The 15,679-nt window shown below is 44.2% G+C and overlaps 1 protein-coding gene across 5 annotated transcripts in view; it reads left to right on the top strand.

The window, feature by feature from the left end:
* Positions 1–15,679, top strand: part of SAMD11 (sterile alpha motif domain containing 11) — a 190,763-nt gene that overhangs the window by 118,981 nt on the left and 56,103 nt on the right. For all 5 annotated transcript variants that reach the window (XM_069741467.1, XM_069741469.1, XM_069741466.1 and 2 more), the window contains exon 5: positions 2,718–2,830. In XM_069741467.1, coding sequence (XP_069597568.1) covers positions 2,718–2,830 — 113 coding nt within the window. The remainder of the gene's footprint in view (positions 1–2,717; positions 2,831–15,679) is intronic.

The raw sequence follows: 15,679 nt of genomic DNA, 5'->3' as shown, positions 1-15,679 counted from the left end.
ATCGATCTATTCATAAAAGTTACATTTTGGGGTCTTTTTCCTAAGTAAACGGCAATGAAGTTTGAGGTTTTTTTTTCCCAGTAAGGCTACTTTCACGCTGGCGTTGTATGACGTACGTCGCAATGCGTCGTTTTGGAGAAAAAACGCATCCTGCAAAGTTGCCCGCAGGATGCGTTTTTTCTCCATGCGTGGGCTGTGCAATATACTACGTGATTGGGCAATATACTACGCGGGCTGTGCAACATAATACGCGGGCTGGGCAATGTACTACGTTGGGTCTGCAATATACTACGCGGGCTGTGCAATATAATACGCGGGCTGTGCATTATACTACGTGGGCTGTGCAAAAAACTACATGGGCTGTGCAATATACTACGTGGGCTGGGCAATATACTACGCGGGCTGCGCAATATACTACGCGGGCTGCGCAATATACTACGCGGGCTGCGCAATATACTACGCGGGCTGCGCAATATACTACGCGGGCTGCGCAATATACTACGTGGGCTGCGCAATATACTACGCGGGCTGCGCAATATACTACGCGGGCTGCGCAATATACTACGCGGGCTGCGCAATATACTACGTGGGCTGTGCTATACACTACGTGGGCTGTTACACACTACACATACATATTCAAGAATACCCGATGCGTTAGAATCGGGCTACCATCTAGTATATAATATACAAAATGTGACTTCCAAAAACAAGTGCGTGTATTCAACAAGGGGGATCTATATTTTATGTTTCCGAACAGGTAAGCTGGTTCGCATGATGGGCTCATCAGTGTACGTAGGAGAGACAGGCCCACAGGCACCATTGAAAAATGAATGAGGCGATCATCGCTGGCCATGACAGCCAGCTGTGAGGTGCAGACCAATGTGTCTGGCAGCGATACAAGGCTAGGGATAACTCTATTTGTGCCGAGGCTTCATTACCCTACCCATAAGGATACATAGCAGCTTCCCTCCCTCCCATCTTCGTGCTGATGGTAACATTAATCTCCATTTGTCCTCTGGACCAGTCTTCCCCTCTGCGATCTGTGAGATTAGGCACATAAAGAACTGGTAATCGCCTCCTAAACTGCTTACAAGCCAGCAATATTTACATAATGCGCTGCATCGGGAGAGGATCGCACCCCAGGGGGATTACCGTATGCATGAACACCGTCTGCAGACGTTACCTCTCACCCCATTATTAATTACCTCCATGCAGACTCACTTGGTTATTATACAACTCTGTATCATGGGTGTTGGTCTAAGTATTGGGAATAGTTCTAGAAAAAAGTTTAATTCATTTTTTTTTTATCCAGTCTAGCCAAAAATGCTGGTAATATGGAGACAGCCTGATCCAATTAGGGGGTCTTATAAACAGATTAGCTCTGCTTCTGTCACAGGGGGCTGCTGGCCATGGTGCTGGAGGGCTTTTATGTGCCAATAGGTGGGGGCTTAGTGGGTATATATATGGTTTAAAGTGCACCGTCAAGCCAATAGCTCACGCCGAAGAGGGGCTTGAGTGCAACTTGACGTCGTCCTCTTCTGCCTTCCACCATCCCATGCAGACAATGTGCTGTGTGTTGCAGGGACAAAGATGGGGGTCTCAGATCATGTGAGTAAATATGTGATCCTGGAATTGGCACGGCGTACAGATTATTAGGAGTTATTGGCTTAGCTGAAATATGAACCTGAGAAGTTGTGGTCGTAACCAGGCGGAAGATGTACCGGGCGTCTCTGCCCGCTCAGTCCTCGCACAAGGAGACCGTAGCGTCTTTTACCATAAACACTTGGCGGCTACAAAGTCATTTCAGGACTTCAAACTACGGAGGGGATAAGATGGCGCTCCCAGCGTCCCTTATCATGAAATATTAGATCTGTAATTACAGGAAGGGGAATGATTCTCCTTGTCATGCTTGATAACCCACAGAAATAATAATGATTTAACGGCCTCCATCCAGTGATCTCAGAGCAATCGGTAGGAGTAGTTCTTTGCCGGTTTTAATTGGCGCTCATTAGATGTACGATACTTCGTGACTTCAACCAAGCTGGAAGCTGACTGGGAGATAGTGGGTTATATAGGGTGGGGGTCTAGATGGTAAGAGTTTAGCTAGTACTTAGGTGCACTGATATATATATATATATATATATATATATATATATATATATATATTATTTTTTTGCACTTTATGTTGTATTTTTTGTCTGTTCCTGTTTGGGTTCACATGCTACTCTTCGTACATCTATAGGTTTATCTTTGGGGGGTGTGGATAGAAACTGGGATGACTGGGAGACCTGGATGAAACCCACATGAATATAGTGAGGGAAATAAATCATACTGTGTTACCCAAGCTCTGAATGTTGGTGAGAAGGCCTTTTGGTTGATAAATTAAGCTCCATTCCCAATATGTGGCCGTAGCTCCTACCGTAGTATACACAGGGGCCGACATACCATTAGTGCAACCTGTGTGGCTGCATAGGGGCCCAAGAAGTAAAGGGGCCCAATTCTAGCTTCAAAGTAGTCCAATTGTCAATTGTGATGAGCTATTGGACTACAAAGGGTCTACATATTCTTCTTGCACAGGGCTTCTCCGGTTTGTGTCTTCACCTGAGTGTACAGGGTTCGATTATCTTACTAGTGACAGTCAAGAATGTTGTTCTCTTCTATAAGAAGAGTACGTCAATTTTCTTTTATTTTACATTGTCCATTATCTTTACTTACAGCCGTGACAGCGACCTTTCCAGCATCATCACCAACCTTCACCAGAGCCACCAACTCGTTATGCCCGAGAATCAGAGTAAAAGAAACAGTCATCAGCTCTCGTTTTCATCTACAGGTCAGTATCAGCAGTGGTATTAATGATTCTAGCTAATAATACCGAAAGGGGTATCTACCCGTTAACGTGGGGGAGGGTCAGCCAATGAACTCAAATGGCATTGATATGACAAGGCAATAGTATGTCATCGGTGTCCGATGTAGTCTTCTTCTCTTCCTCCACCACTTAGGGACCTCTTTAAAGCTTGAAGTTTGTAATTTTACAAGTAAAAACCTCCTGGTTTTGGCTTCATTGGTTCCTCTGTACTTTGATAGTGGTAGGTTGTGTGATCACAATATAGATTTAATAGGATCCGGAATACCGATGGACCTTCTCCTGGTGGGCATCATGCATTTTTATGAACCATGGGAGATTACTAGCACTACATACAAACTTTGGGCAAAACCTTGTCCAATACTGATATGAACTCATGGCCTAGAAGTAATGACTTTAGGAGTTCATACCTTTCCCGAAAGCTATTTCGCCTGAGTCCCCCATAGACAGGACCGACATTCTCAGCCGAGTGTTCTCTGTGAGAGAGCCGCTGTCGGACATTTCGGGCAGTGACTCGGCTCCCTGCGGGAAAAAAAAGGATCGGGCGATTGAATTCCAGCCGCTCAATCCTTGAGTTAGCCGACAGTCTGTTGGGGACATAAAGATCGCATTAGACATTCAACCGCTCCATCGAAATTGGCAGGTTCGGTAGACCATCATCAGGGCTTAAGCACATGGACATGGCGCGCCAGATAATTGCTTGCTTTAATATTGCATGATAGCAGTTGAATCGGAAATGCGCATTGCCTGGAACCGTTTTTATATTGACGGGACATAAAGTAAATTCTAATAGACTTTTATTTTGAGAAGCCAATGGCACAAGCAGGAAAAGGAGAGATTGCAAAACATTGTTAGTCCCCGACCTTTACATCTGTGGGACAATGATGTCTTGTAATGAATGGAAGCTCTAGGTCTGTAGGTATTAATTGTCTAAGTTTCAAAAAAAAATATTCGCATCCCTGGATTCCTTCCCTCCTGAATGGAAGGTCATATTTCCTCCGTGAGGTTCGGCGTTGTACATGATGATCCTCGCTTCGTAAGATCACGTCCTCAGCCAGTGTCAAGACCGCTCGACCTCATTTAAGTTGCTGAGGCTGCAGCTATGGTGTGATAGATTGATATAATTAACATGCAGACTGACTCAATATTATCCAGAGCGCTGAGAAATGTATGGGGAAAATCTATTCTGTGTGCACTTGTACCCTGAAATATATTCACCTGTCAATATCGCTCAATGCTCCGCTAGATGGAAATGATATAGCTTGAAATTATAGAACAGAATTTTCTTTTTTTTTTTATTAATTAGTGAATATTGCTCTATTCTATGTAATGGCATCTTGTGGAGAAGGTTATAGCAAAGTGCCCCCTTCCCAAGCTCGTTCTGGCTCCGTTTCATGCCCACCTACCCATCATCATGAGTGTTTGGGGGAAGGATCGTTGACGAGCCTCTGTCCTGCCCTTCTCTCCCTTGTTCTCAAATATTAAAGGGGTTTGTTCCTTCTGGGACAATTGTTGCATATCTTATTGATATTCCATAAATGTGGCAGATGGGAACACCCTTTTAATCTACAGCCTTCCCTTTCTTGTATCATATCGTTCTCAGTTTGCTTGACCTTGTTGATTTTTCATAATATTTATCCATAAAGTTTTATGGGCTTGATGTTTGACATTCTCTTCGGTATTTGTTCTTTTATATAGTGTCTTTTTTGGGGGGAAAATTCTAATAGTACAATTAACAAGTTAATGGAGGTCTAAACTAAGTGGACCCACCATAGACGGCTTATGGTATGACACCTATGACCATAGTGTAGGCTGATTTCACACATCCGAAATTTACAGTCCAAGTATGTACTGTGATATTATTATTATTTACTTATTTATATAGCACCATTAATTCCATGGTGCTGTACATGAGAAGGGGTTACATCAAAATACAATTATCACTTACAGTAAACAAACTAACAATGAAAGACTGGTACAGAGGGGCGAGGACCCTGCCCTTGCGGGCTTACATTCTACAGGATTATGGGGAAGGAGACAGTAGGTCGAGGGTTGCAGGAGCTCCGATGGTGTTGAGGTGGCCGTGTGGTCATTACAGGCTGTAAGCTTCTTTGAAGAGATGGGTTTTCAGGTTTCTTTTGAAGGATCCAAAAGTAGTGGATAACCCGATGTGTTGGGGCACTGAATTCAAGAGGATGGGGGATATATATGGACTTGGATACAGGTCTCCAGACCAGAACTCAACACCCTCATAGGGTTCAGAGTTTGGGTTAGGAGGCCTGTAGCCAGTCCATACATACTCGGACAGTGACGCCAATCTTAGAATATACATGAGTAAAAATATAATCTAGCATGTAGATGTTCTTCTGTATTCTTGGGATCCATAAGTTGTACCTTCAGCCAAAACTCAACTTCCAAGTGCTCTTGACTTCTTGAATATAGCATCTGTGCGAAGTAGTTCTGTTCAATGATGGTTTGTCCGATAAAGAAAGGATAAAAATGTTAATGGTGGCACTACTAGGCACCACAGTCCTCTCTGATGGACCCTGCTACCCCTTCTCCTCTCTTTCTGCCCTAAACATTATCATGTGTTCACCAAAGAGCTCTTCCTCCAGACTCTACCATACACATACGCACTCGAATTGGCCAAACTGCATGTATTCTCAATAGGGCAAGGGGATTAGGTTGCTGTTGGACACCTTTTGGCAGTGGCTTGCCTGGCGTGGGAACAAATAGGGTATGTTGAAATCCATCACTCCCGATCCTACTTTTCCACATCTACCTTAAGACGGAAGACATCTTTACACTTTATGGTTGATTGGTCTTCCAAGTGGTTCAGCCAACGGTTATTTAATGCATATGGCCACCTTAAAGGGTTATATATATATATTTATATTTATAAAATGACAAAAAAGAGTAATACTCCTCATACCTGTCAACACTTCCCACTGTTCTCTATGAACCATTTTGGCGTGTCGACACCATTGCAGTCACATATCGAAACGACACGTCATCATTGCAGATCTACGAGATCCGGCAGATCCCTTGGAAAGGGGGATTGGTAATACTTATTTTTTTTTATGTCCTTGTTATTTTTGTGCAGAAAAATTCACACGACTGGAACCCCCCTTTAATTCTGCGGTCATCAACAATGCTATTCCATGTTTTCTCATCGAGCTTCATCGAATATGGTAATAGACGGGTTAACAAGCGCTCATTTTCCATTGTACGTGTGTTCTTGCATGCAGCCACATTTTATTATTATTTTATTTTTTTTCTTCTCTATTTATCGGTTCTCTCCGGACGGCTGCACAAAGTCGCACAGAGGTCTTAAACCCAGATATCCGTGTGACATCAGGGCTATGAGATGAGGGCATGAAAGCTGCGAGTTTTGAGTGGGGGAGGGTGGAAGGCCAGAGGGAGGCAGGGGAAGCGGCGCACGCTGATAACATCTAATTGCTATATTGATCTGTCTTGGAGCCAGTGTGAGCGCCGGAGGGTGATTGAGATGTGTATCCCCTTCCTATTCAGATGCCGTGGACCGGCTGATATTATTCATTTACCTCTGACACCGCCGTAATAATATGAGAACAAAGGACAAAACCGCCAGTCGTCTGTTCTGCGGAGCTTACGCTTCAATATGGCTGCAAAGTCGTATAAAGACTTCATTAATGATGTCCATTGTGCACCCCTCCATCTGCGCACCGTGGAAACTGAGGAACAGAATCGGAATATTGTTCTGTAATTTGATGAACACTGATACATATTAATCTAAACATTTCTGACAATTGACATACAGCTCATCTGCAATCAGCTCTTTCTCTAAATGTTCTGTAAAAGGCTACGACACCAGGTCCTTTGGGATTATAGGTATTATCTGGGCGGCTGCAGTTCTGGATTTCTGTGATTTGTCCTCTGGTATCGGCTCCGGTACTGGAATATAATAAGCGGTGAAGGTCTTCTTGCTTCCAGAAACTACCATTTGCAAATTATAATGTCTACTCTGTGATTGAGCCGATCCCAACCAAAGAAGCAGATTTTCATCTGTCGGAAAAAAAATGCATCAGAATCACATTATAGATTGTCGGCACTGGGGTAATATCCAAATATCTGCAGGTCTGTAGTCAGAACATGTGACTGCAAACCCATAGGGGAGGTCACGATAAAATAGATGTTGGCAATAAGGAGGGCTCGGCCGGCCGCCACCTTCCATGACTTCCCCATACACAGCGCTCGCTCAGCTCCTGTGTTCCCTATGAGAAAGCCGCTGCCAGACTTTTCTGGCAGCAGCTTATCTCTCATGGAATAAAGGGATAGTGCAGTGAAATTCAGCAGGACGTATCCTTCTCTCCCTAGATGTTATCCGTCAGGGCAGAATTGTGATGTCCCCATACATATTGGTCTGACAGTCGATGTCATCAGGTCAGGTATTGACCTGAACTCAATAGTGTCACATACTGTATGAGGGGACACTCGGCCGGTCGGGGTTAGGGCCAGGAGACTCATGGCCCATCAGGGCATCATAGTCCATACAAAAAACTGCCTATCGTGTATGGTGACCTTTGGAGCCTGTGCACATGTTGCGGATTTGTCAGAAAACCTAAAGCGGCCAGTGAGATTCCTGAAGTCTCGTGCACACGTTGCTTATTTGTGACTTGCAGATTTCAATTTGCATCATGTCAATTTCACCGTTTTCGCTGCAGATTTCTCCCATGCTAATAAATGGAGAAAAATTAGCACCAAAAACGCATATTAAGAAAAAGCCTTAAAAATGCCCCTATTTTACGCAGGGGTTTTCCTGCCAAGACATGGTGGAGCAATTTCTGCTGCAAATACTTAACCCTAAGGGTATGTGCACACGTATTCTGGGTCCACTGTGGATTTTTCTGCAGCGGATTTCAGCAGATTTGATAAATCCGCAGTGGAAAACCGCTGCGGATTTTCTGCGGATTTCACTGCGGTTTTACAACTGCGGTTTTCTATTGGAGCAGTTGTAAAACCGCTGCGGAATCCGCAGAAAGAAGTGACATGCTGCGGAATGTAAACTGCTGCGTTTCCGCGCGTTTTTTCCCGCAGCATGTGTACAGCGATTTTTGTTTCCCATAGGTTTACATTGAACTGTAAACGCATGGGAAACTGCTGCGGATCCGCAGCAAAATCCGCATCGTGTGCACATACCTTAAAGAAGGAAAATTGAGCTCTCCCAGACCAGTTTGAATACCAGTCCAGGTTAGGAGAGGCACCAGTGCTGGGCTTTGCAGTAGGGCATCACCTTCCACCGCAGTATCGGGACATTACAAGGGTTGTTACAGATTAGAATAAACATGGCTGCTTTCATCTATAAACAGCCAATCATCTGCCCATGGATGGGTCTGGTATTGCAGCAGGATGAGCTGCAATACTGGACACAGCCTGTAGATAGGGGTGGCGCTGTTTGCAGAGAAGAATGGCCATTTTTCTCTTGTGCAGATAACCGGGCGGCGCGTGGGGCTGCTAACAAGCCATTAATTAGTCGGAGGATGCTACAGTGAAAGCACATTGTTTCTACATGAGCCATTTTGCCTATATTCTGTGCCCAGCACCAGGGAAATGTTGTGTGAGCAGAAAGTGGCTGTTATCTGTAGGAAGGATGAGATTAGCGGTGATAAGGCTGGAGGTGCAGTGCTGGCTTATCTGGAGAGAGGGATGAGCTGGGCACAAGGCTCACTTTAATCTTAATTGGAGAAGACATACAAAGGGATGAGGCAGCCCAGGCTCCTGACAAAGGCAGCCCCAAAGCTGCAGGCCTGCACATTAACCACAGCTTTAGAAGCCTCTGTAAGCAGCTCGAGGTGTCCCTGTAAACAAGCCCAATCCTGGCCATCCCGCCCCTGCCCTCCTCCTGCCCTCCTCCTGCCACACATGCCCTTTCTCTTATGGCCCTCTGTATGCAGACACCTGTCTCTTTAACCCCGGCTCCTCTGCTACCTACACGGCGGATATTTGTCCAATCTGGTAATTTGTTGTCTAGAAATGCCTACAATTTTCTTTATTCACTTTAATCACTTTTATGTTTTGGAACCCATTTTATAACTTGTTGTGCATGTATGGAATTCCATTAGAGATATTTTGGGATTTTTTTTCCCTTATTGTTCACTTTTTATTTATTTGTCAATTGTTTATTTTTTTTAGAATGTTTTATAAATGCATTCTTGTAAAAAGCAACTATAAAGTCAACGCGTTTAAAGTTTTGGAATAGTTTGCAATGCTGTTACTTTTGTATCTAGTGTGTGGTTCCTATCAATATTTGAACTGTCTTATATTTTGTGATCGTTGTTGCTTTTTTTTTTTTTTAATGCTTTTTATGTTTCTTTTTTTTTTTTTTCCCCGCTGAAACAGTTAATAGGCAGGCAGGATATCCTGGTCTCACCTGTTAGACATAGTGGCACACAGAGTGTTTGCTTAATGTTGCACATGATAACCTGAAGCCCAAGGACAAGGCACGGAGGGAGGGTGCGGAGACCCCGTGACCCTCTCTGTTGCCACCATGTGCTGCATGTGCATTGCAAAGGCAAAGAGACAGGTTTTTTTTTTAATTGAAAAGTTCAGCAGGAATTTTTTTATAATGCAAATCTCATATAGGTCCTATTGCATTTACTTAAAAATAACATATGTTGGTACCGTGTTAGCCAGTAGATAGAAAAATATTGAGAATTGAGCAATTTGTTACCATCTTTTCAGTTAGCCATTAAAAGGTATCAACCACTGAGGACACTCAATTCTAAATATTTTTCTTAAAAATAACAGAATTTTACCCCCAAATGACGCCTGGTTCCCTTCTAACAATGGACATTTTTTAATTTTTTTTTTCTTATTTTCCATCACTGGATCAACAAAACTAAACTCTCCTTGGTGACATCGATATCTGTTCAAAGTTCATAGTAATGTATTTAGTACATCCGCAGGGAGATAAAAGGAAAGAACGCCTTCCACTAAAGCAAAGTACATATTCTTCATTTTCCTACGGACTTGTTGTGGGCTCGCCTTATTTTTGTATTCTAGAAAATGTCTTTGACTCTGTTCACACATCCAAATAAACTGGTCCAGTACAGGATCCAACGATCCATCCATTTGACTGGGGACGGAATTGTCCTAAATTGTCTTCCTTTTGACTGCAGTCTTCTTTCTAGCTGGATCACAAAACAAAATAACGGATAGCAACATTGAAGTCTATAGGAAACTGATCGTAATACGTTTTATTCCTATAGATCCAACGTATTCCGCAGCAGTTTACATTTTAGAGGGGACTTATACGGACAATAAAGACATTACAGAAAAACACATCAAATCAACAGATCCCACAAGGAGTAAGGATCCTGCTTTCAATCTATGATCGTTGTTCGTAAATGGATCCTTTTTTGAGCACGGGAGGTGGCAAGAAAGGATCCATTATAAATGGAACCAAAAAATGGAATCCATCTATTTTTTGCTCCTTTTGTGATGCATCCGGTTCTTTGTTAATACTGGATCCATTACACAAGTGGAAGTGTGAACAGAGCCAATACAGAAGTGTGACATGCCGCCCATGTTATAGTGACCCACATGTATTGTTGGTAGTTGGGTAGCCGGCCATTGCTCTACAGATGTGGCAGGCTTGCAGTTTCATGTTCAGGTTTGATTGTCGGCTCTTCAGCCTGATGAGGACGTGTATGGATGGGCAGCTCCTATCTGTGTGCAATCAGCGTGACGGGAATCCAGGATTCACCTGGCTCCTACGTGTGCAACGCCGTGAAAACCTCAGCTCTCCGCCGAGTCTCACTGACAGGGGGGGAAGATGGCTGTGAAAAATTTAGACACGGTGACGGTAAAAGGAGACAGTCGCAGCAGAACGAGCGAAAAGCCGAATATAGGATGTCTATGGTGCGTGCACCGAAAGTTTCTGTAGGACAAAGTCATTGAACAACTTAAGAGACGAGGTGGCGAGTCAGCCAGCCATAATACATAGTAACATAGTAACATAGTTAGTAAGGCCGAAAAAAGACATTTGTCCATCCAGTTCAGCCTATATTCCATCATAATAAATCCCCAGATCTACGTCCTTCTACAGAACCTAATAATTGTATGATACAATATTGTTCTGCTCCAGGAAGACGCCGGTTTCCCAGATCTTGCTAGATTAGACGGTTGCAGCCGATAACCTAGGCCTCCATGATGGGTTGACAGCAGATATGTGCGTGGGGGCCCGTATTGTGGTTTCGGGGCGTTGCTTCTGGTTCTCGGGACTTGTCATCTTGCCTCTTTGATGCCGTCTTCAGGTTGGTAACCGGACGATAACTTGCTTGTGGAGCTCTGTGGCCGCATTGCTGCTTCGCTCTTGACCTTTTCTCTTGCCTCCTTGCCATGCGTCATCTTCCAATCCACAAGACTGCGCCTCGGATGAGCTTTGCTGTCAGCGCCGCAGCTGTCTAGAAATGACAGAAGGCAAAGTAAACCCGAGAATAGGATATTCTGACCGTCCACGATACAAAGCCTTGCTTTCCTCATGCATGACGGCCATGATATCCTTTCCCTCCTACTTTGTGTTCCCCACAAACATCGCCCGTTTTCCAAATTTCTCCCTAACTGTTTAATACTGGGACAATGTGTAAAAACTGAAGTGGAATAGATTTCAAACTAGTTATGCACCCCAAGTTATCAGCCATTGTGGTTGAGTTGTATTTCTAGTCATAAATGGTTATATCTGACCATATGTCCTATATGGCAATGCCACCAATAATACCGGCTACAGATGGGGTGCTGTTATATGTTCTCCATTCTCTATAATGCCATTACTTTGTAAGCGCTTATTCACATGGCCATATCGTGGCTGCATTATAAATCCGTATTATGGCTGCAAGTCCCGTCCACTCCTGACCGCTGAATGAACAGCCCAATATATCCATATATATATATGATGGTTGAGATCATGAAACCCGCAGTCGGGATGACATTGTTCCTTGAAGTACAGCCAAGAAATGTGTAATGTGACTGAGGCCTGAGTGCAATGTCGCCTTTTCCACCCCGATAAAGTACAATGTACGAGGCTGAAACCATCGTATGTCACACGTATAGTGTAGGTGACACATTCGTTTGGAAGTTCTCCGAACCAGAGATGTGTGGGTTAGAGGAACTAAACTTTCAGGAAGATTGCTTTTTTTTCATATTTGGGAAACACTTTAATTGTCTGCAAATTAGTGAGGGTCAAGGCTCTGAGACCCCCGAACAGTGCGTAGCCCAGGATACAGGAGCGTGCACTCAATAGAAAGTATGGGCAGGCAGTGTAAGTTCCTGCCAAATATGGAAAAACTTCCTGAAAGTTTTAATTACTTTTTTTTAAAGTATTTTGCACCGCTTCGATGTTGATGAGATATCCTGGGGATGGGTCTTCAATGTCGTATCTGTGAGTGTCCAAACCCTGGCGCCCCACCATCATTTTACAGCGCCACAGTAAGTAGTGTATGGAGCAGAACACCAGCGCTGTCACACCGGTTAGTGGCCACCACTGGGTACTGACTAATCTGACCTGAAATCCACACTGTGGAAATAACCAAAAGGGCTCCAACCGTGAGCAGCATTTTATGACCTAGCGCTGTTTAATCATTCTGGTGCCCAAATGCAAATAGTAAACGTCTCCGAGCTGCAATTCTCCTAATGGCCACAACTCAGTGAGGGGCGCCGTTCTGTTCCAGCTCTGATCAACAGGGGTGGGCAATAGCCATGCAATTGTGAAACAAAATCATGTGGCCAGTGACCACTGCGGGTGGGCAGCATTTCAGTCGTGTGAGGCTAACTGACCTATGTATGCTCTCCCTAATGGAAGAAAAGCAAAACTAGATACTAGGCAAAATTATCTAAATATCTTCCCTCCCAGGAAAGATGGAACTGCAATACCAAACACAGCCTGTAGACAAGAGCGGTGCTGTTTCTTAGGAGAAAAGAAAAAAAAAAAGTAGACACTTTTCTAATCTTGAACAACTCCCAAGACAATCCGCAGCAAAACTGGGTACAGAAGTGAATATTATTTTTCCATCCACAGAATGGAAGCTTTGCTTTTTCTATTTTTTTTTACCCATTGGTAGCACAACCATGGCGCATTACTGCGGAGAGAGCCCATCGTGGGGATTAGTGTGGATTCGAGAGCAAAAATATTTCATGCTTCGTTCAGACGATCCTGATGGTAATGAATGATGGCGACTGTCGTCGGATTGGCGGCAGCATCATTACATGACATTAGACAATTCTGAATTTTGTACGGATGTAATAATTATCCCGTCAATAACGACTCCGCTCTACAAGATCCCCCTATTAGCCGCATTCATTATTCCTTCCACATACAATTTCTGTTTGGCTTTTTATTTTTCCCGTCTCCTTCAATTCCCGTATCCTTTTTCATTTTTTTTTTTCTCCCTTGATCTAAACTCCGCCGCCTCTCCCCTTCCTCTCGCTGCCTGCTTCTTTTTACAACCGTGTTTCCTTTCCCTGTGCTCTCTATGGAGCTCTCTGTGCTATTAAGGAGCAACCTGCGGGGCAAACACAGCTGCGGCAGCAAGCGTTAGAAGGCGGCAGCGGCACATCGTGCCTGTGCCCAGCTAATGAGGCAGCACTTAACCACACTGACTTTGGAGAGCTATGCCACTGAGCCCATCACTGTGTTAAGCGCCCCAAAGTGCCAACTCCGGAGCTTGGCATGAGCCACAGATCAGTGGGGCCAACGCGTCTCCTGTCCGCGACACATCTGACGGCACAGACTTCTTAATTCCTTTCTCTTATTCCCTTAATCTGTCATCTTCATCAGGCTGGGGAAGTGGCAGCCAGCAAACCAGGGCTCCCGCACAATCAATCTCCACATTACAGCTGACAGAATGGTGCTAATAACTTATTGATCTAATGTTTGCAGAGCCCCACTGGGGCTGAAGAGCCGCCACTGATTGGCTCCAAGAGCCGAGACTCTGCCCCGAGCGAAGCGGAAAGCTTTCAAACTGTCTTCTTCGTGAGGACCAGGGAAGCGGAGAGGAGGGAGGTGGAAACGTAACGCGTGGAGGAGAGGAAAACATAATAGTAATTGTAGAAATGGGGAGCAGGGGACTTACCCTGGGCAAGACGTTAAAAAAAGACAAAAAAAAAAGGTGCCGGAAACCATAGGAGAAAAATTAATTTAAAGGGCTTGTCCAAGCTTATGATAGTGATGAACAATCTGCAGGACAGGTCATCAATATGAGATTGGTGGGAATGCAACGCCCGGCACCCAATTGTCTGCACTAATGGCCGGATATGAATGGAACTGGAACTGCACAGCTCCATTTACTGTGTTGTGGCCATTGCAAGAACTGAAGTTCAGCTCCGTTCATGGTATACAGCTGATCACCAGGATGGGATGGTATACATTACCAGGAAGGGATGGTATACATCACCAGGATGGGATGGTATGCATCACCAGGATGGGATGGTATGCATCACCAGGATGGGATGGTATACATCACCAGGATGGGATGGTATACAGTACAGACCAAAAGTTTGGACACACCTTCTCATTTAAAGATTTTTCTGTATTTTCATGACTATATAAATTGTATATTCACACTGAAGGCATCAAAACTATGAATTAACACATGTGGATTTATATACTTAACAAAAAAGTGGGAAACAACTGAAAATATGTCTTATATTCTAGGTTCTTTAAAGTAGCCACCTTTTGCTTTGATGACTGCTTTGCACACTCTTGGCATTCTCTTCATGAGCTTCAAGAGGTAGTCACCGGGAATGGTTTTCCAACAATCTTGAAGGAGTTCCCAGAGATGCTTAGCACTTGTTCGCCTTTTTGCCTTCACTCTGCGGTGCAGCTCACCCCAAACCATCTCGATTGGGTTCAGGTCTGGTGACTGTGGAGGCCAGGTCATCTGGCGTAGCCCCCATCACTCTCATTCTTGGTCAAATAGCCCTTACCGAGCCTGGAGGTGTGTTTGGGGTCATTGTCCTGTTGAAAAATAAATGATGGTCCAACTAAACGCAAACCGGATGGAATAGCATGCCGCTGCAAGATGCTGTGGTAGCCATGCTTGTTCATTATGCCTTCAATTTTGAATAAATCCCCAACAGTGTCACCAGCAAAGTACCCCCACACCATCACATCTCCTCCTCCATGCTTCATGGTGGGAACCAGGCATGTAGAGTCCATCCGTTCACCTTTTCTGCGTCGCACAAAGACACGGTGGTTGGAACCAAAGATCTCAAATTTGGACTCATCAGACCAAAGCACTGGTCTAATGTCCATTCCTTGTGTTCTTTAGCCCAAACAAGTCTCTTCTGCTTGTTGCCTCTCCTTAGCAGTGGTTTCCTAGCAGCTATTTTACCATGAAGGCCTGCTGCACAAAGTCTCCTCTTAACAGTTGTTGTAGAGATGTGTCTGCTGCTAGAACTCTGTGTGGCATTGATCTGGTCTCTAATCTGAGCTGCTGATAACCTGCGATTTCTGAGGCTGGTGACTCATATAAACTTATCCTCAGAAGCAGAGGTGACTCTTGGTCTTCCTTTCCTGGGGCTGTCCTCATGTGAGCCAGTTTCTTTGTAGCGCTTGATAGTTTTAGCCACTGCACTTGGGGACACTTTCAAAGTTTTCCCAATTTTTCGGACTAACTGACCTACATTTCTTAAAGTAATGATGGCCACTCGCTTTTCTTTACTTAGCTGATTTTTTTCTTGCCATAATACAAATTCTAACAGTGTATTCAGTAGGACTATCAGCTGTGTATCCACCAGACTTCTGCACAACACAACTGATGGTCCCAACACCATTTATTA

The sequence above is a fragment of the Ranitomeya imitator genome, chromosome 10 (genome assembly GCF_032444005.1).
Source record: "Ranitomeya imitator isolate aRanImi1 chromosome 10, aRanImi1.pri, whole genome shotgun sequence".
Taxonomy (NCBI): Eukaryota; Metazoa; Chordata; class Amphibia; order Anura; family Dendrobatidae; genus Ranitomeya; species Ranitomeya imitator.
The sequence above is the reverse complement of the archived record's forward strand: the minus strand, read 5'-3'. Positions and strand labels throughout refer to the sequence as shown.